The sequence below is a fragment of the Urocitellus parryii genome, chromosome 6, assembly GCF_045843805.1.
Source record: "Urocitellus parryii isolate mUroPar1 chromosome 6, mUroPar1.hap1, whole genome shotgun sequence".
In the NCBI taxonomy this organism is placed as follows: Eukaryota; Metazoa; Chordata; class Mammalia; order Rodentia; family Sciuridae; genus Urocitellus; species Urocitellus parryii.
In genome coordinates this window covers 71,900,764-71,927,311 of record NC_135536.1, presented here as the reverse complement: position 1 = coordinate 71,927,311, position 26,548 = coordinate 71,900,764, and the positions used below count along the sequence as shown (strand labels likewise).

Genomic DNA, 26,548 nt, shown 5'->3' with positions numbered 1-26,548 from the left:
AAGAAAAGCAGGAAGAGACAGTTGAAGTAAGGCATAATCTAAAAGCAGATGGATACTCAGGTCATGGGAGTCAGGATTTTTCCCCAGCCACTAAAATGAGCTAGGTCAAGTCACCCTGCCTGCATCAGAGCACTGAAGTTCCTCACCGCCTCTCCCCCAAGCCTTCAAGGAGAGGAAGAAACCTCTGCATTGGTCAGGGATGCTCGGCCCTGGCCAGGGATGGTCCCTGCCCGCTATGCGCCATTCCCGAGGGGACTTCGCTCCAGTCACCCGGGGACCTCTCACCCACAACAAAGAGTTGCTCTAGCGCAGCAGTCGCGACCGAGGAGCCCAGGGTAGAGGGGAAGGTGCATAACTCCAGTGAGGGGCCGGTGGAGACGGCGACCTTCTTCACCTTCTGGCTGCCGGAACCCAGCTCTGACATCCAAGAGCTCAGGTCCATTTTACCACTTTTGCTGAGAGCCGCCTAGGCCAGGGCACGGTGGTTGCCAGGGCAACGAGGACGCTGAGATCCCCGAGCGCCCCCTCGTGGCCCGCCTGTGGGCTGGGTACCTCCCGGGTTTTCCAGATTTATCCCCAAGAATTAAGAGTTCAGCGGAACTGGAAGGATGACTCCATAGTAAGACACTTTGACTAGTGACCTATGGGACATCCATGCGGTGGAACAACTTAGAAGGCAAGCCACCATGTAGTTTGGAGCATGGATCCTGGTGGATTTAAATGAGGTCTGCCACTTACCCCGTGGAGGGTCTCTTGAGACCGCCTCCCCGGTAGTTTTGTTCTTACCCAGTTCTGAAAGAGTACAGTTGGTAATAGTAGCTCTTCCTTCATAGAATTTTTGTAAAGGTTAAATTACTTGAGATCTTAATGCTATTCCCAACACATGGGGTATACAAAATCTCTAATTCAATGGTAAAGTAATAACCTGGTAACTTAAAAATAATGGGTAGATTTTACAGGTACATACACACACAGAGACACCTTGTGTAAGAATATATTCATTAGCTTCATTTTAATGATCACTTTATTGGTATTTATATATGTCAGACCTCACCAAATCAGAACTTATCATGTCCAATTTATTGTGTGTGTTTCAATTATTCCTCGAAGAGATTCTAAAAAAGAAAAAAAAATGCACGTTATTGTTCACTTATAAGGGCCCTTCTCAGCACAACCTTATGAAAATTCTCCAAAATCCACATGTGTTAGTCAGTCTTGCATAGCTGTAATAAAATACCCAAGATAATCAAAAAGAGGAAAGATTTATTTTGGCTCACGGTTTCAATACATGGTCAGTTGACTACTTTTGGGGGGCCTGTGGAGAGACAGAAAATCATGCATCAAGCTGGATATGAAGTGAAACTGCTCACCTGGTGACAGCTATGAAGCAGAGAGAGGGAAGGCAGGGTTACAGTTTCCCCTTCAAAGGCACGCTACCAGTGATTAATTTCCTGCCACTAGGTCTCACATCAGAAAGATCCTACCCTATCTCAATAGTGCCATGGGCTTTGAAAACAAGGGACATTTCAGATCCAAGCACCTCAGAATCTAGCCACTTCTAAACTCGTATTCAGTGAGCAAGACTTATGGTTTCCAAGAAGCTGTCAAGCTTCATGCCATAAGTTGTGGACAGGTGAGAGGAGCTCCTGATGCTTCTGAAGTTGTAAAACAAAGAGAAAATTGCTTTGTTCTCATAAAAATCCACTTTTAATTCATTTTCAATTTCAGTCTTCATCAAAGAAAAGATGCTAACACTGACCTGAGTGGTCTTTATATATTGGATTCTGTGGAATGTAATAAATTGGTGCTTCTGGACAATTTAGAAAGTGATTGGACCCAAAGAGGTTCTTTCTATAACCATGCAGTAAATGTTTGTTGAATGAAAATAAGTCTCAAACCTCAAATTAAAAGAACATTAAACAAATGAATAATACCGCAATTGAATAAAAGAGTAAAAAATCCACATGTAAGCAAATACATATTAAATAGGAAAAACTAAGTAACAAGAGTACAGTGTAATAGTCAATCTTTACAACACATACATGTGTGTGTGTATATATATATTTCTCTCTTTAAAAACACAAAACACACACACATACACACACACACACACACAAAAAAAAAAAGGCCTAGGAAGAATTGTTTACTAAAATGTTAAGTGCAGTTTTTCCTGGTTAGTGAAAATTATGTGTAAAGTAGGAAAACAAGGTTACAAATGCACTACAGTTATTATCTGTGGAGGACTCTGAGATGGGGAAATAGCCTAGGTTACCTACGTGGACCTCATCTAACCTCAGCAGTCCTTAGAAGTGAAAGAGGGAGGAAGGAGAGTCAGTGTCCCAGTCATAGAGCTATTTGAAGTGGACCCTGCTGTGTTTGAAGATGGAGGAAAAATATGACAAACCAAGGAATGCAGTGGGCTCTGGGAACGACAATGCCAAGGAGACAGATTCTCCCGTGGGCCCTCCAGGGGGACACAGCTGACAACATTCTGACTTTAGCCCCATGAGACCCATTTCAGACTTCCTGCTCCGCAACAGTAACATGATAAATCTGTGTTGTTTTAGGCCACCAATTGGAGGCAATTTGTCATAGCAGCCGTGAGAAACCAGTAGAATGGGCAATGTTAACTTTATAATATTTCTGTATTTGAATGTTTATTCATAACCATGTTTTCCTTTATATTTGTAAAAAAAAAAGTAGTAAAACTCTTCGTTTATAGAATCAGGAAAGTAAATAAAGAAGAGACACAAATCTAAAATGGTTGAACATTAAAAAGAAAAAAAGCCCTCTGATTCTTCCATACCTAGAGATGATGGTATTGGGCTCAAAGCCATTTCCTTTCCTCTTGTGTATCCGTTTACTTTGGTAACACAGACCTACATAGTCCTCTGCCAATCAAGCTTTCAAGGTGAACATTTGCTAGGAAGCCAGGATGACATATTAGAATTCCCCAACTCCTGCTGATGTTTATTTTTAGTGATCACAAGCAAGTTTGTTTCTGTTGGTTCCTTGCTGCTGATAGAGCCAGGAGGAGTACCCAGCTGCTTCCTGGAGTTGGACCCCTAACGGGCTCAGGAATGTGGGTGCCCATGCATTCAGGCATATTTGTAATGCATGTGAGGTCTGCAAGGAATCTGATGATGCCCTTGATCTTACAGGTGCTTCTTTGCATAAATCTAGTACCTCTAGGGAGGAAGGAGAGTCAGTGTCCCAGTCTAGGGAAAAACTAAACTTTTTGGATGTGTTTGCAGACCATGGGTTAGACCAGTGTTCTGTTCTTGTTGGACATGTTGGACATCTCACGTGTAGAAAATGGATGTATGTTTTTTAGTGCTTTGTGCTATCAGTATCCATGCTGGTTTAGTATTAGGATTGAAATCCTTCTGGAAGTAGGAATGCTAGAAAACTAAGTCTCTGTCCTTTTCACTCCAGTCCTATGTGACTGTCACATGGCCCTGCCTCCCCATCAGTGTTTAACCAATAGGATCTTTTTATCTTTCTGCTCTACTCTTTAGCACGTCCTTGTCTCATCCTTAGGCCTATTGCTTCATGGTGACTGGTTGGCTACTGCAGCCCCAGACATCCTGCTTTTACAATGAAACAGAGAAAATTGGAAAGGAGTCACACACTGAAGCCCTTCTTCTCTTTTTATGGAGAAGGAAATCTGCCCAAAGTCCCATATGTTTCCTTTTCTGTCTCAATAACCAGAGTGTGATCACAAGGCTGACCAGAAAGGGAGGTTAGGACATTTGAGTGTCTGGATTCTAGCTTTGCTGTGGGGTTAGTAGGAGACAAGAGCTGGAGGACTTCCCACAGATTGCTAGCCATATGGACTTTCCATAGACGAATCCTTTTCAACCTCAACATCAGCCCCAAACCAGCAGGCTGTGCAGGTCTTTCCTAGGGATCTGTGAAGGAATCAGTGAAGCTTCTAGCATGGAGTAGAAAGGGTCTCTTGGTCCTTTCTTACTGGTTACTAGGAGGATCTCCCCATTTAAAGCTTTCAAGTTGGCTTGACTATCCACACATTAAAGATCCTTCACTACTTGGGCTTCTAATAACATCTAAAGTAACTGTTTGGTGGTTAGGTTATAGTTCTCCACTACAGTGACTTTAGCACATGGTTATTTGTGGTAAACTGGCAGGAAGATCATGTCCTGTAGGTAGTGCCAGATTGTGAGGGAAGCAAACAGATGAGTTAGTGCCCCTGATGGAGTTAACACCAAACAAGGAAAACAAAGCATCTCTGGGGAAGGCCAGAACATGTCAGTGTTTGTACTGCATCCAATTAAGAGGCCTCCTTTCAGCTTTCTCCCTTGACAACCTACTTTTTATTCATCATCAGATATTTCTTGGGGCTAAACAGATTTGGAATAAAAAAGTGTTCCATCACTTGCAGGTGGTTTTAGCCTGTCTTTGGGAGTTAACCTCTTAGTCCTCATTCTTCATCTATGTGGTGGGATTTTACATTCTGGGATAAAGACTAAGCAGGATGAAGAAGTGCTTACCCTAGAGCACGTGCCAAATAGATATGATCTTTTCCTTCCACTCTTGGAAGATTAGCATAAATTAGCATTTCCTCTAAGACAAATGCTACTGTCCTTTCTGCCATCCTTAGCTTTCCTAAACTTCTCTGTCATTAACCCTTAGTGAAAATTCCTGTAGTGAAATCAACAGTTGCCATCCCAGCATAGGGAATGGGTTTTATTTTCATGCCACTCCTATAGATGACAGTGAATGCTAAGGAAGGTTCCAAAGCACAGAAGGAAAGAAAGCTCCCAGGACACCAGAGAAAGTCACAGTCACATGAGTGGGGGCACCAGATGCCCTGGCTCAAGTATTTGTTGTGTGCCTACTAGGTGCTGGGCATTGTGCTAATACAAATGACTTATAGGTGACACAAGGAAATAGCTCTCCTAGGAAGAGAGCAGAGTGTTGAGGAGTCAGGACACTTCTGTGGTTCTCTTAGAGAAAAAAAAAAAAACGAGTAAGAGAGAGGCAAGGCAAAAAAAGAAAGTAGAAGCCACCTGTGGGATCCTCCATTCACAGAGGACTGCCCCCTCCCCCACCATTCCAGGGACTAAGGGCTCTGGCAGTTTGATTTTCCCTAAAATGTCACTTTTTCTAATTCACTCAACATGTGTTTGGCTTCATTATATACCACATACTCTATAATCAGCCTTTCACCTAAACACATGGATGGGATTTGTTCTGTGTTCTCAAGAACAGACCTTAAAGGTGGGGAAAGAAAGGAGAGTTTTGAAACATAGCTTACAGCCAGGTGAACTTCCCTGTGAGGGGCATGGTACCCTAACTACTGTACATGCCTCCAAGATATCATCACAACTTTTTGAGGTGATTAATATGATTATCTTATTTTTCAGAAAATCATTCCCAAATGAGAGATTCCATGGCCTTTGGTTAACCTTTGGCCTCAAGAGTTGGAGAGTGACACTCTAGAACTTCCGGCTCCAGATCTGGGGCACAGCCTACTCTGCCTTTTGTGGAGCAAGCAGAGCAGGAAGCTGGCTGGGTGACCTGGGGAAACTCCAGCAGGGTGTCAGCAGAGCTAGTGGGGCGTGGCCAAGGAGCAGGAGGTGCAGAGAGGGAAAGCTGGAGCCCAGGCAGAATTTGGGCCATCATTTCATTGTCGAGGACCTTGAATTCCAAACCTCTGGATTTGTGTTGCAGGCAATGGGGCAGTGAGTGAGAGGTTAATAGAGAGCAGATCAACCTGCTTCCTGCTGTCAGCTGTTTACTTCTGACTGAGCTAACATTTTATGGTAAGATGGAAGATCAATTACAGGCATTATGATGGTTTTCAATGAGCATTTACACAGCAATCAGAAACTAAACTGGGGCCAGAAATAACCAATGCCATAGTTAGCAAAAATATCTCTTTTCATTTGATTATAATTATTTCAAATCACTCGTGTTCCAGGTAGCATCCTCATTTAGATAGGTAGCAATGATGATGTTTTAAATGCTCACTTAGCATCTTCATAGACATTTCCAACACTCCTGATCCTTAAGTAGCAATATTTTTAAATCACCTTATTTTTTTTCTTACTTTAATTCTTATTTGTATAAAGTATATTAGATTATATGATTCATCTGAAGATAACTCAGTAAAGATTAGTGGAGTAGGTAAACTTCCCACTTGACTTTAAAAAATCTTCCCTTTCTTTGTCTTCTTTTAATTTACAGAATGTCAGAAAACACCAGATAATGTCCAAATAGAGGTGTAGCTGAATGTATCTGAAGCTCTTTAGGGAAAGTAAAAACACAAATGATTGCAGCATGGGCTCCTCTATTCCTTCCCCCTCCTCAGGGACCTCTCTCAATCAGCTCCCTGCTCCCTGTGTCTTCCATGTATCCCTTGGACTTTATCTCCCATTTTCTCTTACTAAATTTATGTTGTCTTGCCTAAACCCTTCTGCCACAGTACCTCTGTTTCCTCTTGTTACCAAATGCTATGGTTTGAATGTGTTTTTTTCCTCCAGGGGTTCATATGCCAGACTCTGTCCTTTGTGTGGTGATGTAGAGGTGGCGGGTCTTCAAGAACAAGGGCCTCTGTGAAGATTGCAAGACTGGCCCCCTCCCCTATCTCTGGCTTCCTGGTGATATGATCTCTCCCGGTTTCACATGCCCCTGCCATTGTGGTTACCTCTGTCATATGGATGCACCTAAGGGGATCTTCTAAAGAACTAGCTGTTTGTATTCTTTTTTTAAAATTTTTATTGTTGGTTGTTCAAAACATTACATAGTTCTTGATATATCATATTTCACACTTTGATTCAAGTGGGTTATGAACTCCCATTTTTACCCCGTATACAGATTGCAGAATCACATCGGTTACACATCCATTGATTTACATATTGCAATACTAGTGTCTGTTGTATTCTGCTGCCTTTCCTATCCTCTACTATCCCCCCTCCCCTCCCCTCCCCTCCCCTCTTCTCTCTCTACCCCCTCTACTGTAATTCATTTCTCCCCTTTGTATTTTTTTCCCTTTCCCCTCACTTCCTCTTGTATGTAATTTTGTATACCCCTGAGGGTCTCCTTCCATTTCCATGCAATTTCCCTTCTCTCTCCCTTTCCCTCCCACCTCTCATCCCTGTTTAATGTTAATCTTCTTCTCATGCTCTTCGTCCCTACTCTGTTCTTAGTTACTCTCCTTATATCAAAGAAGACATTTTGGCATTTGTTTTTTAGGGATTGGCTAGCTTCACTTAGCATAATCTGCTCTAATGCCATCCATTTCCCTGCAAATTCTATGATTTTGTCATTTTTTAATGCAGAGTAATACTCCATTGTGTATAAATGCCACATTTTTTAATCCATTCTTCTACTGAAGGGCATCTAGGTTGGTTCCACAGTCTTGCTATTGTGAATTTTGCTGCTATGAACATCAATGTAGCAGTGTCCCTGTAGTATGCTCTTTTTAGGTCTTTAGGGAATAGACCAAGATGGGGAATAGCTGGGTCAAATGGTGGTTCCATTCCCAGCTTTCCAAGAAATCTCCATACTGCTTTCCAAATTGGCTGCACCAATTTGCAGTCCCACCAGCAATGTACAAATGTACCCTTTTCTCCACATCCTCGAGAGCACTTGTTGTTGTTTGACTTCATAATGGCTGCCAATCTTACTGGAGTGAGATGGTATCTTAGGGTGGTTTTGATTTGCGTTTCTCTGACTGCTACAGATGGTGAGCATTTTTTCATGTACTTGTTGATTGATTGTATGTCCTCCTCTGAGAAGTGTCTGTTCAGGTCCTTGGCCCATTTGTTGATTGGGTTATTTGTTATCTTATTGTCTAATTTTTTGAGTTCTTTGTATACTCTGGATATTAGGGCTCTATCTGAAGTGTGAGGAGTAAAGATTTGTTCCCAGGATGTAGGCTCCCTATTTACCTCTTAGTCTCCAAAACTGTGGGGTAAATAGGCAATATGTTTGTGTATGGGGGGGAGGGTGCTGGGGATTGAACCCAGGGCCTTGTGCATGCAAGATATGCACTCTACCAACTGAGCTATATCCCTTTTTGATCATAAATGTTCAGGCTCAGTTATTTCATCATAGTAATAAAAAATAGCCCAATACAGTACATTTCTTAAAAGCATGATCTACACCTTGTCTATAACACATTCTTTTACCCTGAACACTAAATTGCCTCTTCCTCATCTTCTAGTGGCCTTTTTTTCAAGTCCCATTCCCCCATCCCCTTTCTTGAAGAATTTGGCACCATTGCCCAGAAACTCCAAACCTTGTTTAGAAATGCCCTCATTGGTTCCCAAGATACTTACATCATTCTATTTTTCTCTCTTTGGTTCTTCCTTCTTTACAGCCATCACGGGTTCCCTTGTCTTCTTTCTCCTGTTTGCTAAAAGGGGGCATCCGTCCTAGGTCTCATGCTCTTTATGTTCTCCAAACTCTTCCCTTACACTGATAACTCCCATGTTATCTCTCCTTCCCACTTCCCTAATCTTGTAGACCTGACGAACTCAACATTCTCACTTGGTATTATGTTTTACATATGAGGTATCCCCCAAAGCTCATGTGAAAGACAATTCAAGAAAGTTTAGAGGTGAAATGATGGGGTTATGAGAGTCTTAAACTCACAGTGAATTAATCCACTTGAATGAATTGACTGGGTGATATCTGTAGGCAGATAGGTGTGGCTGAAGGAGGTGGGTCTCTGGGGGGTGAGCCTTCGAGGTTCATAATTTGTCCCTGGTGAGCTGAGCGTAGTCCCTCTCTGCTTCCTGGCAGCCATGTCCTGAGCTGCTTTCCTCCTCCACATCCTTCTGCCCTTATGTTCTGCCTCACATGGGCTCAGAGCAATGGAGTCAGCCAACTATGGACTGAGACCTCTGAAAGTGTGAGCCTCAAATAAACTTGTCCTCCTCTAAAACTGTTTTTGTCAAGTCTTGATCACAGCAGTGAAAAAGCTGACCAAAACACTTGGCCATGCATATCAAATTTCAACCAAACTTCTTTCAAAACCAGAGTCTACACTGCAGGTGGTTTCACGGCAGATTGAAAGAAGGCTGGTACTGTCAGCCCATCTCAAAAACTGACTCATCCATAATATTTTTTTCTTCATCTCACTAATCTCTGAGCCTCCAAAGTGCTTTGTTCAAACTTTCATTGGATGACAGTTACCAAAGGCTGAGTGGCTCATAATGTTCTGTGTCATAATCTTATTACTTAATAACTTTGTATCCTTTGTGCCTTACTCTTCTCATCTCTAAAATTGAATCTTCATTGTAGGATGATCATGAGAATTAAATCAATTTATATAGTGAAAGTGTTTAAAACAGTGTCTGGAACAAAATAACCAATTCCATAAATGTGGTGGTATCTCCATACTATGAAACCCCTAAAAGTGAAGACAATATTTCACTCCTCTTGGAATCTCCTGCAGCATCTACCATGGCAATTTCCATGTAATAGATGATTAAGTTATTGTTGAAAAGGATAACAGAAACGATGCATGTGTTCAGAATGTTTTCTAAAAAGTCTTCTGCAGTTTAGACTTTATTAGGGGAATACACACACACACACACACACACACACACACATATTCCAGGGAAAAAGTAGTTACCTTCTTCAGGATCTGCTGCACAACTTTTATATCTAAGCTAGTATGACAAGAGTCATTCCACCCCATTTTTTTAAATCCTGAAGGACACTTTGAATCATCAGATTAAATTATACATAATGTTTGGTTCTAAGTGTGAATTTTATTACACCAGAATTATTGTTTAATTATTATTTTTAAAAGGGTAACTCTTGATTAACTGTGATTTCCATTCATGAGAGCTCCTGATCCTCAGCTCTGCTGGATAAATGAACTTCTGGAGTGAAGGAATGAACTGGCACATGGCTTCACTGTTAGGGTTTCTTTTCTGTTGCAGTGTGGATATGTGTTCTGGGTCAGGAGGAATGTCTCTATAAAAGTAAGCCATTACATAAAGCTCTTTAAGATTTATGCACTTTCTTTTATGCCTCTCTCATGGCAGGATTGTTATGTAATGCCTGGATTTAAGCACTTCTGCCTCTAACCACAAAGGTCAAAGCAACAAAATTGTGTTTAGAAAGATACTTCATCCCCTGTAGTTAAGCCCTTGGACTTCTTTGTGTTCTTTCAATAAATGTTCACTGGCAGTTAATATGCTTTAGTAGGTTTCTATTACCAGTAATCAAATAGTCTTGCTGAGGTAGCATTGTTCCTGAGCTAGAGAGACCACAGGGGAGGGGCAAAAAACACTGGAAAGGCAGTGTTGCTCAGTGGAAAGAGCCCAGGCTTCGAAATCAAATAGGGATCCAAGTCCTTGTTTTATCGTTTACTAGCTGTGTAAACATGTTGAGATTGAAACTCTTCATGTGGACAATAAAAGTATTAATCCTGTAGGATTGTGAAATTCTGATTAGAAATAATGTTTGTTAAAAAGAACCTAGTACTTTGTGTCTGGCTCAAAGATGTTATGTTATTCCTAAGAGTTCTCATTTCAATAGCCTAAAAATAACCTTATTGATTAATAAATCCAGTCGCTGAATCACAGAATTAATCAATTGGTTGGATGCATCTCATATATCACCTAATTTAGGATTTAAAGAACAACATTTAAAAACAAGAAATTTTTTTGTAAACACGGGGGGGAAAGTAGGTACATTTTATCCACATAAAGCTTTAAGAGGCCTGGAGAAAATTCCTCTAGTATAGTGTCATTCTTACCCATGGAGTTTAAAGATTCAACCATAAATGGAAGGATCAGATGGATTCATGCAGATAACCTAATAGAATCTTATAAAATCTGGGGAGAAAGCTCATTCTGTTGGGAATGCATTTTGTGGTATCAAGCATTTGATGTTCTTTTTTTAACTACAGGAAGCAAAGAAAAAAACACAAGTTATATTCTATCAAGCAAAAAAGTAAGACAGGATCTGCTACTGAGAGATTATAGTGTGGTAAATTCTCTTGTAATTTTAGAGCATTTTAAACATATTTATTGGACAGAATGAGTACAGCAGAATTTCTAAGTATATTGATGAATGCCACATAAACAAAAATTATAATACTACCTATCTGATAGTGACCTCGGTCTAGGTGCATCATATTCATTGGACAATTTGTCCTTCTATGACACTGAGTTACTTGCTGAGGTGCTATATTTGCCCTCACTGTGTATCAGAAAGAAAATATAGATCAATTACTAGTTTCTAAATATATGCCCTGGTGGAGGAAAAATAACCATATTAATTTCAATGGAGACATTTCATTTTTAGTGTTGTAAGTGACCTTTTGAATATGGTGCCTGCAACAATTTTCTGTGATAGTTGAGAGAACATGAAGAAGCTATTTATTACCTGGGATTTCTCCCCTCCTTTCACACAGTACTGGCTGCCTCCTTCCTCTGGGAAGGAATTATCATTGGGTACCAGTGGGGAAAAAAGTCACAGGAGGCCCTCCTGTACAATGCTCCCTCCTCTGGGGCCTGTAAGCACTCCCTCCTCTTGTCCCCTTACCATCTCTAGAGAGGGTAGAGATTCCTATTCTTGATAGGTCATAGGCATTGGGTCATTTCTGCTTAGTTTTCCTAAACACTGCTACACTTTAAAATTAAACTCCCCTCAATTACCCTTTTGAGGCTGCTGTTTCCTGCCGGGCTCTGATTGAGAGAATGCATTCATAAAATTATTAGTGGAAAGAAAAAACAATTTTGTTGCTTTTTAAGGATATACCTAAAACAAACTCTATTTTAAAAGTGTAGTCTAATAGAATTATTATATGTGGTACTTTTTGATGAATAAACAGGTCTTATCACTGTTTGCTGCTGTAAATAAGGTCCATTGGCTTTAGAATGAAAAAGAACTGAATTGATTGAAATTCATTCCTCATCACTCTCCTGTTCCATCACTCTGTCACTGCATGGAACAGAGGGCTATTTGGTCCATTCCCAGGAGGAAACCAGATGACAGCAAAACGTGGATCTTCTCTGTGCTCTTCCTTCAATTTTCTTTATGGAAGAAGAATGTGTTAAGAAAGGGGACTGAGAAGGCCTGTCTCAACCCCAGACCACCACTACTCTGATTCCTGTGTTGAAAGCTATGTCCAGTGCAGGGATAAGGTGGGTAACACCTTTGGGTGCCAGATGGGTAGAAATCATAGGAAGCCTCTTTTAATCTAGTCAGCATTGACACACAGCCACCATCCCTCTACCCCAACACCAAAATGGGAGTTCATTGGTGTAACCTTCACACTACTTTGTGTGAAAGATTAACTGCATAAATGCTGATTAAGCCCAAGTATGCAATTGGTACAGAGACAGCTTTTTACAAGGAATTATTACTTTTTTTTCTTCCAATACTTTTTCCCTTCCTATTTCTACTGCCTTCGTTCACTTCTACCTCTTTGTCTTTGACTTTCATTTTTTACACTGAGACAAAAGACACAACCAGACTTTTACAAAAAGCAGAGAACAGCCATTAGAAGACTTAGCATGATGAGGGTAGGAACTGTCATCTCTTGACTCACAGCCCTATTCATAGTGGTTGGTACACAGTAGATGCTCAATCACTAATTACCAAAAGAGTGAGTTTCTAACAATTATCATTGTTTTATGCCAGTATTGGGCTGCATACAATTATAAAGAGTTCATGTAAGGATTTATATCATTTTCAAGTTTTGAAAAACGAAACTCTCTTTACCAACCTCACAGATTTCTAATGCAAGATGAAGAGTGTTCCTTGCTACTCCTTATATATTAATAACCTAAGAGGCACATAAACTAGGCTAGGGTTGGATCCTGTAGCCCTGGGGGAAGGAGCAAGGTGAGTACTTGATCTCAGTCCTCCTGGCACATTTTCAGGTAACCCCATCTCTTACAACTTTTGCATTTCCTAGTAAAATCATGACAAGACAGGGAACGCTTTCTACATTTAGTAACATTTATTTATGCATTCAGTATCAAGTACATAAGTGCAAATATCCAGAGTCCATAATTAAGTACATTAGGAACTACAGAGAAAGTAATACAAATTGTAATAAATTTAACATGCTGGTACTTTTAGTTACCATACATGTAAATCAGCCCATCAATCCCAGACAACAAAAGTACTGCATGTTCATTTTGGATTTATTCATTTATTTAATTATTTTAAGTTATACAAAACTGATTACCATAAGTACAGTCAACTGTTTTTTTTTTTAATTTTTATGTTGTGTGTGTGTGTTGGAAAAATGCTAAAACATCAGTCTACAATTCTATATAATGTTATTAAAGATTAATCCAACCAGCAACCCAAGGACATATAAGCAATTTCCACTATTGCGTCAATGCACTCGGCAGGAAAGGCCTAGCCACAGGGGGACTTTAGAAGCTACAGAAGCATGGCAGAGAAGAGGAGAACACTGAAGAAGGAAGGAGAACGTGGGCTCTCACCATCATGCACTTTTTTTTTTTTTAGCAACACAAAATTAAAAACCACATCTAATACACTTTTTTCTATACTTTAGTGCTTGACACAAGTGACTCAAATATCCTAAGAGTAAAGGAACAGCCTAAAAACAGCTGTTTTAAAGTTTGCCTCTAAGAGTATGGTACTGGGTGGGGGGAACAATCAATTTGCAGTAACGAGTAAGAAGAGAGCTGTCGCCTCTCCAGACATCCCTGTTTGTGTCCAGTCCCCGCTGGGATACCTGTCTACTCAGCATGTCTTTTGGCGCCGGGGATTTTAGCTTGAATCCTAAAAACAAAACAAAACAAAAACTAAAGGGTTAAATTGTAAATGTTATTCAGGAAATCATTTTATGTATCCATTCTGTTCCTTTTAATTAGCATAATATTAGTGTAAGATGCTGGAAGATATTATGGTTTGTATGTGTGTGTCTATAAACACTCTTCTTTATAAAAAGCAATAAGAAGGAAATAAAAATTGGATACTGAGTGACCCAAGGAAGCTACCTTCTTTACAGTATAAATTTTTAGGTGGATGAACATGTCGACTTATTTCAGGACTATAGAAATGGAGCTGTGAAACAGTGACAGTAGCTATTGATCCCCTAATCGGGTGCACTTCAGAAAGAGAAAGGATGGTGCAGTTACTACCTGTGCCAGGAAGAAGATAAACAGAGATGGTTCCGGGTGAAGGAACCTGTATGTCTCCTCAGTGTGGTCAAACTACTCAGAACTAGATTTCAGAAACCTGGATCTCCACCAAAGCTGGCCCTAGAGATTCATCTTTAATATGTGGGGTGCCGAGCAGACCGTCACCAAGGCTCCCATGATTCTGTGATGCTCACAGTGTGATTGTGTCATTTTAAGATAGGTTGACACCAGAAGCGTTTTGTTTCATAAATTGAAGCTTAATGAGTTTATCATGCAGAGTTTAATTGAGACCTTCCTCTCTAACCCTTCCACATTCTGGAGTTCAGTGGTCAACAAAAGGAAGAAGGTACCTGCTCTCATGGAGTTTTCATTCTTGTAGAGGTTGAGAAGAGAGAAACAAGTAGACAAGAAAAGGTGGAGTGGTGACAAGCACTATAAAACCAAACAAGGTGGTATGAAAGGAAGTGAGGGGGCAAAGTAGGTGGTGCCCACCTTCCACCCACGGAGCTGAGAAACAGATGCCCAGAGGATAGGAAGGAGTCAACACAGTCACCAAAGATCTGGAAGTTTCTGGTAGAAGCAGCAGCAACTGCAGGGTCCCTAAAGGAAGGATAAGCTAGGGAACAAGGAGGGTACAGCCCAGTGAGCTGAGGCATGGAGTAGGGAGATCTGAGAGGCAGGCAGTACCCAGATGGTGTTGGAACTGGTGGGCCACGTTAGGGGATTTCTGTGTGATGAGAGGCTGTTGACAAATTTTATGAAGGGGAGTGATATGATAGGATTTATAATATAATTTATGGTATGATTTATATGTTATGGCCATATAAATATGAAATGTCTTTTGGACACAGAATAGAAAATATCAGATAAGCAGGTGAGTAGACCTGATGGTGGCTATGTGCAAAAATTGGGGAAATGAGAGTAGAAGCAATAATGGAGGAAGGGAAACCTATAGAAGTCCAGGTGCCAGAAGGCAATGTCCAGAGTTTTATGGCAGCTGACCAGCCTGGGGATCTAGTTTGGAAATGAAGCTGACAGGACCCACCTAACCTGTTGATGGGTTGAATTCATGGGCAAGAGGAGGAAGAAGGATAATGAAGGGAGATTCTTTAGTTCTGGGCCTGAGCAACCAGGTGAAAGATAATGCAATCTAATTACCAAGATGGAAAGGACTGAAAGAAAAATGGGTTCTGATGTGGAATTGCAAGCTGTTTGGCCATATAAATATAAAATGTCTATTGGACACAGAATAGAAAATATCAGATAAGCAGGGGAGTAGACCCGGTGCTCAGCAGAGGAAGTCTGACTGGAAACACAAGTATGAACCCTTGACATTTGAAGCTATAGGACCAGAAGAGAGGTGGATGAGAGGAGGAGAAGTCAGGAAAGACAGGACATAGTGACAGTGGCCACCTAGTTTCTACATAGATACTTGAATAAATGTCCAGGGTTCACTGCTCCATGGGGCAAAGGCTTGCATTGTTGAAAAACTCCAGATTTTACTGTTTTATTGCATGTTTCATTCAAATCTCAGAACTTCTGGAATTTCTGCTCTAAAGAGGAAAAGAGAAAGCCTACTACTTCTTTGACAATGTCAGACCTCCAAATATTTGAGGACAGTCATTGTGTTCATTTAAAGTTGTCTCTTTTCCAGGGTCATTTAGTGAAATTTGATCTTTACTAGTCATTACTATGAGACTTCTAGTCGCTCAGTACTGGAATTACTGCAGTGGCATTACTTTAGTATATTAATGTATCTTTTTAAATGCCCAACCCTGAAATAAACTGAACACACATGTGAGATGACCAAAATGGAATATAGTGATTGTGCCCTCTTTTTTTTTCTTAAAGCATTTTTTATATTTATTTTTTTAGGTGTAGATGGACATAACACAATACCTTTATTTTTATGTGGTGCTGAGGATGGAACCGGGGTCCTGCCTACACTAGGCTCTACCGCTGAGCCACAATCCCAGCCCCGACTGTGCCTTCTTTTGACTTAGACTTTATACTTCCATTTGTAACTTCTAAACTTGCATTGATTTTTTAAAAATTTCTTCTAATTAGTTATACATGACAGCAGAATGCATTTCGACTCATTGCACATAAATGGAGCATAACTTTTCATTTCTCTGGCTATTTACAATGCAGAGTCACACCAATCGTGTGGTCATACATGCATTGATTTTTTAAAAAGATGCCTCAGCATACCATGAATCATACTTGTCTGTGACCAATTAATCAATTAAAAAATCTTAGGTATTTTTTTATACCCTCTATGTAATAGGTTATCCACCTCTCCTTCATTCTTTTTTTTAAATATTTTCATATTGTTGATGAACTTTTATTTTCATTTATTTGTATGTGGTCCTGAGAATTGAACCCAGTGCCTCATGCATGCTAGGCAAGCACACTACCACTGAGCCACAACCCCAGCCTCCTTCATTCTTTTGCCAAGTTGAGTTTTTAAAAATCTAAATATAGAACTTGTTCTATCAATTTCATTTTCTTGATTCCAATTCAGTATTCTAGATTCCTCAAAATCCTTTGATTCATCTTGAATCTTGCCCTCTCTGAATTTGCTTTTGCTCCACCTAACATTTTGGAAATTATATTTGATTTTTCTTCACGTGGCCACGAGAAGTAATGGTGTTGAAAGGGATAGGCTTTCTTCCCATTTGAAAATTGGAACAGTTCCAGTTCAATTTCAGGGAAGTCTTTCATTCTCTGAGATTTATTGGCAATCACCAAGAAGGCTTCTACATAAAATTTCAGGCAATTTCACCATCCCAGACTAGAACTCACCTAGATATAGGCATCTGTATTCACTTATGGCAGATTTCTTATGTTCTTGCTTACAGCTTTAATTCCCTCTACAATACTTATTTTGCCTTTTCTAATTTAGGCCCTTTTACAAAACTCTAAGAAGTGTTATTAGGTATCACCCCCATCTTATAGCCGGAAAACTGATACAAAGAAAGGTTAAATGACGTGGACAGGGTAGCTCAGTATGCAGAGAGTGGCAAGAGGAGTCCCTGACTCAGTCTGGAACTGTCCTTAAGATCCTTAGAATGATCTCTACCCAGCAATACGATGAGGAGGAGGAGGAAGTGAAGGAGAAAGATATGTAATAGTTCTTGTTTCCTATGTCCAAGTAAGAATACTTTCTAGGTGCTATCTTATTTAATACCCAACAACCCTGTGAGGTAATACTAACATTTCCAACTTACCGATAAGGAAACAGGTTCACAGAGACAACATTTATGATGAACTCATATTGCATAAATGCCAGAAATGGACTCAAACAAGTCTCTCTGATTAACCATCAAGTTCTTTTGATGTTCCACTAAAATGGTATAAATTCTAGCACTAAATCAAAATTTCAGAAGTCAAAGAGATCTGAGAGATAAGAGATCATCAAGAATTTTCCTTTAAACTTTAATGTCAGACAAAACCAGATTACCTACCTAGTTTCTCTTTTTGGTCTAACTACCAGGAAGCTCAGAGGCAACTCAGAGTGAAAGTCAACCACAGAAGCGCTATCATTCCTCATGGATAACATGTTTTCTCTCTGTTCCTTTATATAAACCTGATTTCCAAGTGTAATTTAACAACTACATTTTGTGTGTGTGTGTGTGTGTGCGCACGTGTGTGTGTGTGTGTGCGCACGCGATTTTCTTTGCCATCTGCTTTCTTTCATTTTAATAGCCTATGCCCTTACCACTTTCATTGGAATTATGATAGCTCCTAGCTGATTGCCACATCTCCTCCTGTCTCTCTCCTCCTCAGTTGTTCTCTCACTAGATTATTGTGGCTGATCTTCACAAGAGGCAGTTCTGACTACATCAATCTCCTCCTTAGAAACATCAAGAGCCGGCCATTTCCTATTGGGTCAGGGTCAAAATGGCTCAGAGTTGTCAGGACCTGGTCTCAGACTCTCCTCCTACATTTGCTCTAACTGATCTTTCCACATATTAAGCTTTGGACACACTGTCTGACTTATTGCTTCCTGAACATGACCCACATTTTTCAGGCTCCTCTGTTTTTGTTTACATGGCTTCTTCTTCTTGCAATCTTTTATCCTATCAACCTTGCGGGTGGGGTGGGAGGCGGTGTTTACAAACCATTCTTCAGTGCCCAGGCCAAATGCCACTTTCTCTTAGTGACTTTCCATTATTCACTCTAGGAAGGATCAATTGTATTCTCATTACTCTGACTTTAGTATTTTATGCAACTTTACTGGTATTAAATTGATTTACAGTTGTTTCTTTATAATTTTGTCTGCACCGAGAGGCTGAGATGGATTTGTTTCATTATCTTTATACCCTCTGTGCTTATTATATGAAGTATCCAGAACAAAATAGGTACTCCTCTTTTAGAACCAATCAACCAGCACCGCCCACTCCCCATTCCTTAATAGATGTGATTTTTCTCAAGATCCCCAAACTGAGGATTGTACAACTTAGATCTAGAACATCTGTCTTCCAGTATCCAAACTCCTATCCTGATGTTCTGTATCATAGTTCCCATAGCACTAACTGCCAAAAAGTTATCTAGGGAAGTCACTGAAATAAACATTTCAGGTTACCAACCCTAGAAATTCTAATTCTATAGGTCCATGCTAACATTTATTAACACAAAATAATGACTTTTGTTCTTCATTTGTTTATTAGCATTAGTTGTTGGTTACACTGGGGTTCAAGCTGATAATTTCAGACATTTTGAAATGTGCTGAAGATCTGTTACAGATCTATATTCACCATACAACCTGAGTTTCTTAAGAGTTTAAGAGGATGAATGTAAATGGTAATAGTAAAAATAAATTTTTATATACTTCAGGAGGGAACTGTTGTTGATGATATGTAACCTAATAGCAGAAGAACTTTAAAGTTGTTGTATTTCAATTTGTTTACTTTCCTTTTTACATCTTTGCCTAAAATGCTTCCCTCTAAATCTGATCATCACCTAGGTCCAACTACATAGTTTCAATTACTAGATGGAGTCCATGTTGACAAAGACTCATCCTATGGTGACATGTACTTGTAGCTAATGATTAGTTTAACTTTCCATTAAAATCTTGAATAGTAATGACAACACAAAAACTATCTTTGTAGATGGCAACAAACCTATAAATATTAATATAAGAATTAGGAAAAGCTACTCAGTTAAATGTAAAATTGAAATCTTTATTCCCCCAACAGAGTAGGTAGCCTATAAAGTAGGGCCTGACCAAGACTCCAGTTTAAAAAAGGAATGGTATTAATCAAACACACTTATAGAGTTAAAGTAATGTAATTAAAATATTTAGGTAACAAAAACTTTACCCATTTTAAAGTTTAAAAGATAACTTTAGTAGTTTAATAATTAGTGTTGCTCATTTGTTTAAAAGATTTAAAATGTTTGTTAACTTAAGTGTTTCTATTTCAATTTAACCATTAATTTTCTGAATCAGGATTCCTTCCTTTCTCCATCTTGATATTGAACATGGGCCAGCCCTTAGCTACAGCTTTATATCATTCATTATTAAAACACATTTATTATGACACTTAAAATAAATCCCTGGAAGTTTTATTTAATCGTAAGTTTTGAAATTTATACTTATTTTCTGAAATAATATAATTGAGAAAGGAATGAACATATGACTTGAACAAGTCAAAGATCATACCTTCACCTATTATTTTACTATCACTTTATTACACCTATCTAATCCATTCAAAGGCCTGCTTAAGACAGTGACTCTTCTTTATGAATCTGGCTGGACAACTTACTTTGCCACGACAGCATTTATGTGAGTCCTCACAAGTCCAAGATATTGGTCAACCTGTGCCTACAAAGAGAGAAATAATGAGCACACCCAAAGACCCCATGTAGTCAAAATTTAACATGAATGACACCACAGAGAACTTACCTGGTGTTTGACATACACTACAGGTAGAGTAAACATTGAAACCACAGCTGGGATGAAAAACAAATGCAGTGTTAAAATTCTGAGAGTTATCAATAATAATAAGTTCATAGATACATAGTCATGTGATATTGCAACATGATTTGGAATAACTAGGATAGCAGGGCAGTTATAAAGAAAGTAAAAGGATGCTGAGCCCTTTATAGATGTCATTATTCCTGAATGAGGGTAGACTGTGTCCTCTGAAGATGAAAACGCATCTCTATCCATAACTAGAACTATAGACAGATATATTTAGAAATCAAATAGAACCCATTGTGGATGAACAGGGGGGGCGAAGCCCTTCAGACTTAGAAATTCACTGCTGATATATAATATGTAATAGACTCTTTAATTGAACAGTGATAGTAAGGAAAATGCTCTGTCCTCAGGGAACTGGAATTTGTCCCTAGGGACTTATCAGAACAAGCTAAATACTAACAGCCTAGGAAGCCCCCTGTACTCAGGGGGTGTGAAGGAAGACATAATGCCCTCTTGTCCATCCTTACCCATGAGCAGCAGGGTCAGGCCATTGAAGAGGGCGCCAACATAAGTCAGGAGCCACATCAGGACAGCAAACTGAAGAAAGAAAGGATGATCAGAGCTCCTGAAGCTGTCCCTGACAGATTGGAACCTCATATTGTTAATATTTAGATTAGCATCAATTTTTCTAATTAGCATTTCAATTTTTCCCCTAATTAGGATTTCTGATTAAAAATTTTGGGATTACAGTTATAGGTAATGGGAAATGAATGTCAATAGAATGATTTCAACAGGAAATGAGAGATTGATAGGTGTTTTAAAGTCCATCATGGAATCACCAAAAGAAGGTTGTCATTAGCTTCTTTGGAGACCTTTGGATCATGCTGTTATAACATTTTGAGGGAAATGGTAGTCTATCTAACACCTGCTTCTGTATGGACCCATGATTTAAAAATTTATATTTCTCAATGGTTAAATAAAATCAAAATAAGAGAAAAAAATGATATGTTAAATTATATTAAATTCAATTTTAAGTGTCCATCAGTACAGTTTTACTGGTGCACAGTCACAATCTTCCACTGCTGTATTGTCTTTTCCTACTTTTGTGCCACAATGACAAAACTGGGTAGCAGAGCATTGCCTGCAAAGCCCCAAATATTTACTATCTATTTCTTTGGAGAGAAGGATTGCTGACCCCTGCTGTAGCCCCATTTTTACATAGCAAATGGGAACATTACCTGAGAAGCTCTAGGACAGGTAATCATCATCTCCTGGTTTCTGCTTAAGTAACTCCTATAAGTCACCATTCCCTTCAATTACCTCAAGGATCAAGAAAACATCTCTCACTTTTCCTCTGCCCTTCCTTGAGCAGTTACCAGGCCACCCCTAGTGCAAGACCCCTGCCAGGGTGTGTACAGAGTGCACAAGGAGGACAGAGAACTCAGAGACCTTGTCCTGGCTACCTTGAATCTGCTCACAGCCTTGCTGAATCATGATGAGTTATCACCAGAGTATAAAGCCCAGGACCCAGGTCCTCACACACACTGTTTAGAGCCTACTTCTGCCTCAGGACACTCAGAGATCTATCATTAGTAGAGTCCAGAGTTTTTTTTTCCAATGAAGAAGTATGTGTGTATTTTTACATTCCCGAAACTAGATTTTTATTTTAAAATTAATTTTAGAAAATTGGGTGAGGTGTCAAAAATGGTTTAAGGATGGACATCCTGATATACAATAAAAAGAACAGAATTAGTTGTATGATCTTGAGTTCATCCTACCTCTGCCAGATGAGTGGGCCACCTTGGATAAGAGTCTTAACCTCTCAGAGACAGTTATGTTTTCTATAAAATGAAGGGATGAAGTCCATGATTCCATAGATCAGGAGATTTTCTGACTCTAGAACTAGCATAATCTTCCCCATAATGTGGCAGTTTTAATATTTCACTTCTAGAGGAAAACAAAGCCTTAAGATCATAAAGCAAAGGGCTTAAGGCAACATACTTTTAAGGAATCCACCAGGTCCTGGACCAGGAAGAGCCTCCGGAGCTCTTTCAGTGTGCTGTTCACGTAGAGCTGCAGGCAGTCCGTGTACTTCTGAATCTGTTCCTGGGACAGGGTGATCTCAAGTTCCAGGTAGGCCCTGTCAACAGACCATAGCATCAGAGAACCCCATCAGAGGGACGGCACACAGGCAGGTACACCCCGGGGCCAGGTGAATGTTCCTTTTCTCTTCTGAGGCAGTGGGTGGCCAACTCTAAGGGTCATGTCAGTGGCTAAAGGGCACCATACTCTCCGGCTTCCTGTGCATGGGGAACACATGAACAGGGGTGGGAGAGCATTATGACTGTTTCTGTCCACTGAAGATAGCATTACAGCCTGAGCTGATAATTCACAGAAACTGGCTGGGACTGGAGGGAAAAAAACCAATGCAAAACAGTTCATTTGCTAAATTCTACATGACTGCATGGAAAGCATAGTCTTCTTTAAATAACTGAGCTATTTGAAAATCCTAGCTGCCAATTATTGTTCCTCATTAAAACTCTGAAGAATGCATGTTTAAATTCTATAATTTATATCCAAGTTTATCTAGGGAGCACTGGAAACTCAAGAGACCTGGATCATATTAAAATGCTCATTGGTTCTAGTGAGTGAATGGTGCTTTTAGAACAGGGATTTTTAATTTGTTAAATTTAACTCATGGGTTGCTAAAATATGTCAAATGCAATATATTTACTTATAAAATAAAAATATATTAAAAACCCAACCTAAGGTTCCTCTGCTTGGCCTTGCTTCTGTGCAGAGGTCCAGCTGCCCTCCCGTTTCCTGCCTCTGCTCTTTCAAGAGGGCACTTTGCCTCCTTAGAGGGAAACTGTTGGAGTTCTTAAAGGCCTGCTTAACTCTGGGAGTGGAGAAGAAAAAGGGCAAAGCAACACTTGGCCTGAGTTGTAAGGAATGTTGTGGACTGAAGGCTGTGTCCCCTCAAAATTCATACGTTGGAATTCTCACCTCCAGTGATGGATGGAATTATGATGTGGGGTCTTTGGTAGGTGCTTAGGTTAAGAGGAAGAAGCCCTCATCAAAGGGACCCCTCAGAGCTCTTTTCCCCTCTTTCTGCCTTGTGAGGATACAATCAGAAGACAGCAGTCTGCAACCCAACCATGTGGGCTTCTGGTTTGGGACTTCGCAGCCTCCACAACTGTGAGAAATGAATTTCTGTGTTTATAGTAGTTTGTTAAAGCAGCCTGAACTAATTCAGGGAGTTTATATTTAAATGTGATGGCTCTTCTTTCCTTTAGAAAAAAGAAAGAAGGAAAAGGAAAAATAGTGATCTGTATAGATAGTGTGCTCTGATTCAAAATATACTGAGTCAGGTGTTCCTTTTAATGATCAAAATGACTCAGCCAAAGGAAATTTTAATATTTTAAATCTGTCCTCTGAAGGAAGCATAACCAGGTATGAGAGGGAATAAGTCAAATGAGAGCTAAGTCCCCCCATGTGATAGCCTGGGGGCCAAAAATGTGGTGGGAACAGCGTGGTTGAACACACTGAATGTTGGATGATGAAGGGAGAGACTGGGACAGGGAGAAGGATGAAGATGTGGACTGGTCACCAGTGAGGTCCACTCAAGTAGGTGTTGTGTATGCCACTTGTGTGGCCAGGCTCTAGCTCCGAAGACCCACTAACTCAGCATTAGAAGGACAATAACACTGTAACCCACATGGTAACACTGTGTGACACTGAGTCAGGAGAGGCTGGGAAGAAATGTCTGAGAGCAGCCTTTTCCCTTTGTCCACAGCACCTGCAAACAGGCATCGTTTTCCCTGTGAAGAGCCCGGTGCCACTGAAGCCTTGGTGATTGAGAGCCAGGACAGAGGTGGCATCAGTGAATATCCAGGGCCGTTCAGAAGCCATTCTGCAGTAGCACCTACATGTCTCATTTAGGACTCAGAACTGTCCCTTGGTTATTTACAGAGGTGAGGACAACCTTGGTGAGCTTGCATTCTGGGGCCAGCCAGCAGATGAGGGGGTGGTACTGATGGCCAATGCTCTGAGTGTCTGAGTTTTCAAGTCAGAGGATAAACTTTGGTGGAGCTGGGTGGATGCTGCTGGCCGGGCTAACACTGCCCTCTATCCCCTTGCATGTGTCCTCTTTCTTAATAGATTGCCTCTCTTTAAAAAATTTTCCTTCTTTTTTTCAATACTCATTCCAATTATATTTCCCCAGTAGAAAAATTCAGAGGAGGGCATATGATAAGATTGTTCATGAGCCTTGGACCCCTCAGATAGTTGGCTCTTTGGTCTTAAATTTTCAGAGACGGCATGGAAATAAAAATCAAACACCCTAGCTCTTGTTCTGTGTTATTTACTGGTCATGTGACCTTGCGAGTGTCATTTTGCTTCTTGGAACTCCAGTTTTTCCACCTGTAAATAGGGATTATAATGTCTGCCCAGCCTTCTTTATAGAGTGGGGGGGAATTAGTAATTGATGGAGTACTCTTTCAATGATAAATTATTATACAAATATAATGGATTATGATTACTTTTGGTAATTAAAGTACAAGTACTCAACACAGCGATAAGTATTAGAATAAGAATAAGGAATTTTGCTTCAGAAATCCACCAACAGTGTTAGATAGTAAAGCCAAGGTATTAGGTGAGACTCTAGGAGGTCTGATGGGTCTCAGAGAAACATGCCCCAGTGCACCTGTGGGTTGGAGTGGGGGCAGAGGAGGAACCTGGGAAGGCAGGGCTTGCTGGGCAGGTGGGGACACTCACTTGAAAGGGTGGCCCTCGTCGGTTTTCTGCACAGCTTGTAAGACAGACTTGTAGATGTGGAAACTGATGGTGGCTGAGAGAGCAGCCAAGGCCAGGTAGGCCACGACGCTCACCACGCTGAACTGAGTCAGGGAGAAGAGCAGCAGCAGGAAGCTCCCAAACACGATCCCAGTCTGCTTGATGTCCCGCCAGTACAGCAGGTCGATAGCTGTGGGGAGGGGACACAAACACACACACCACTGAACTCTAGCAGTGCCAGAAGTAAGCTGCTGGTTCTGTCCACCCAGCTGCCAGTACAGCAGGTTCCCACTGGGCATTTGCAAGCCAGTGGACAGATGGCTGCACCAAAGGGCACTTACTGACACTCCATTTCAGTTTGGAAAACTCTTTTCCATTGCTGGGGATAGTTCACAAATTCACAAAGACTCCAGTCACCATCTCTCTATTGGTATATTTCCATGGGCTACAGCATCTATTCAGAGGCTGGAATTATGTGGCTTTCAAATAGAGGATTCTGTGAAGTACCTGACATCCTGTGGATGTCATTGATTATGTGCACATCTTCATGCCCTGCTGACAATTTTATGTCTCAGTGACAGCCTGTAGAAATATACATCGGTCATACAAAAAGGTCCATGCTGATCAGAAAGGGCAGCAATCATGAAAATAGAGGTTTGGAGGGAGTGGTATTTTTGGAACACAGAGAGAGTTCTGCAAGACCTTGGCCTCTAAACACAGGCAAAACTGCAGGGCTAGTGGCTGTCTTGACAAACCCTGGAACTGATATTTGGATTGAGCTTTTGCACATGATTTGTTTGCTTACATTCTATGATTTGAAAAGCCAGGAATGCAAGCTTTAAAATCTATATCACATATATCACTCAGTTATCATTATCTTTAAGTGTATAAACAAAAAACTAACTTCAAAAGAATAGAGCTAACCAGGTGTGGCGGCACATGCCTGTAATCTCAGCAACTCGGTGGGCTGAGGCAGGAAGATTGCAAGTTCAAAGCCAGCCTCAGCAATTAGTGAGCTCTTAAGCAACTTGGCAGGATCCTGTCTCCAAATAAAAAAGGAAAAAAAAGGGCTGGGGATGTGACTTAGTAGTAAAGAACCCCTGGGTTCAATTCCAGTACCAAAAATAAATAAATAAAGCCATGCTTCAAATTTGTAATACAAATGGAAATATTTTGAATATTAGAGTTACCAGGATATGAAAAAAGCATGCAAGCCTTACTGAAGAATCTCTGCAAGTTTATTATCCTATTAAGCAAGTAGCAAATGGTCTTTATTGAATGTCATATCAATTCTCCAGATGAGAAAATAAGAAACAAATTTCCCATATGACAGTCAGATGTAAGCTGTAGTGGCTTAGACTGTCAGCTTCCCATGTACTGTACCTGGAAATACCTGGTTTGGATTTAGATTCCAGTCATTTGATCAAAGGAAAACAGAGATAACCATGTTGAAGAAAGCAGGGAGCACAGTGGCACATACCTGTCCCATTATTCATGAGTGTGCAGTTAGCTGAAAGAGCCATACAGGTTGAATATTCCTTGTCCAAAATGCCTGGGACTAGAAGTATTTTGGATAATTTTTAGATTTGGAAACAGTTGAATATACATGATGAGATATCTTGGGGATGTGATCCAAGTCTAAAGATGAAATTCATTTATGTTTTATGTACCCCTTATACCCATAGTCTTGAAGGGTAACATTAGATGCTATTTT

The 26,548-nt window shown here is 40.2% G+C and overlaps 2 protein-coding genes across 5 annotated transcripts in view; both read right to left on the bottom strand.

Moving 5' to 3' along the window:
* Positions 1-442, bottom strand: part of Ccdc175 (coiled-coil domain containing 175) — a 71,789-nt gene extending 71,347 nt beyond the window's left edge. Inside the window, exon 1 of the mRNA XM_026410040.2 lies at positions 286-442. Within this exon, the coding sequence (XP_026265825.1) occupies positions 286-442 (157 nt within the window). The remainder of the gene's footprint in view (positions 1-285) is intronic.
* Positions 443-13,013: 12,571 nt separating this feature from the next.
* The window catches only part of Rtn1 (reticulon 1), a 375,661-nt gene continuing 362,126 nt past the window's right edge, over positions 13,014-26,548 (bottom strand). For all 4 annotated transcript variants that reach the window (XM_077799488.1, XM_077799489.1, XM_077799491.1 and 1 more), the window contains 6 exons: positions 24,817-25,024; positions 22,042-22,180; positions 20,568-20,637; positions 20,023-20,069; positions 19,883-19,941; positions 13,014-13,752 (listed from right to left, as the gene is read on the bottom strand). In XM_077799488.1, coding sequence (XP_077655614.1) covers positions 13,710-13,752; positions 19,883-19,941; positions 20,023-20,069; positions 20,568-20,637; positions 22,042-22,180; positions 24,817-25,024 — 566 coding nt within the window. In that variant the 3' untranslated portion in view covers positions 13,014-13,709. The remainder of the gene's footprint in view (positions 13,753-19,882; positions 19,942-20,022; positions 20,070-20,567; positions 20,638-22,041; positions 22,181-24,816; positions 25,025-26,548) is intronic.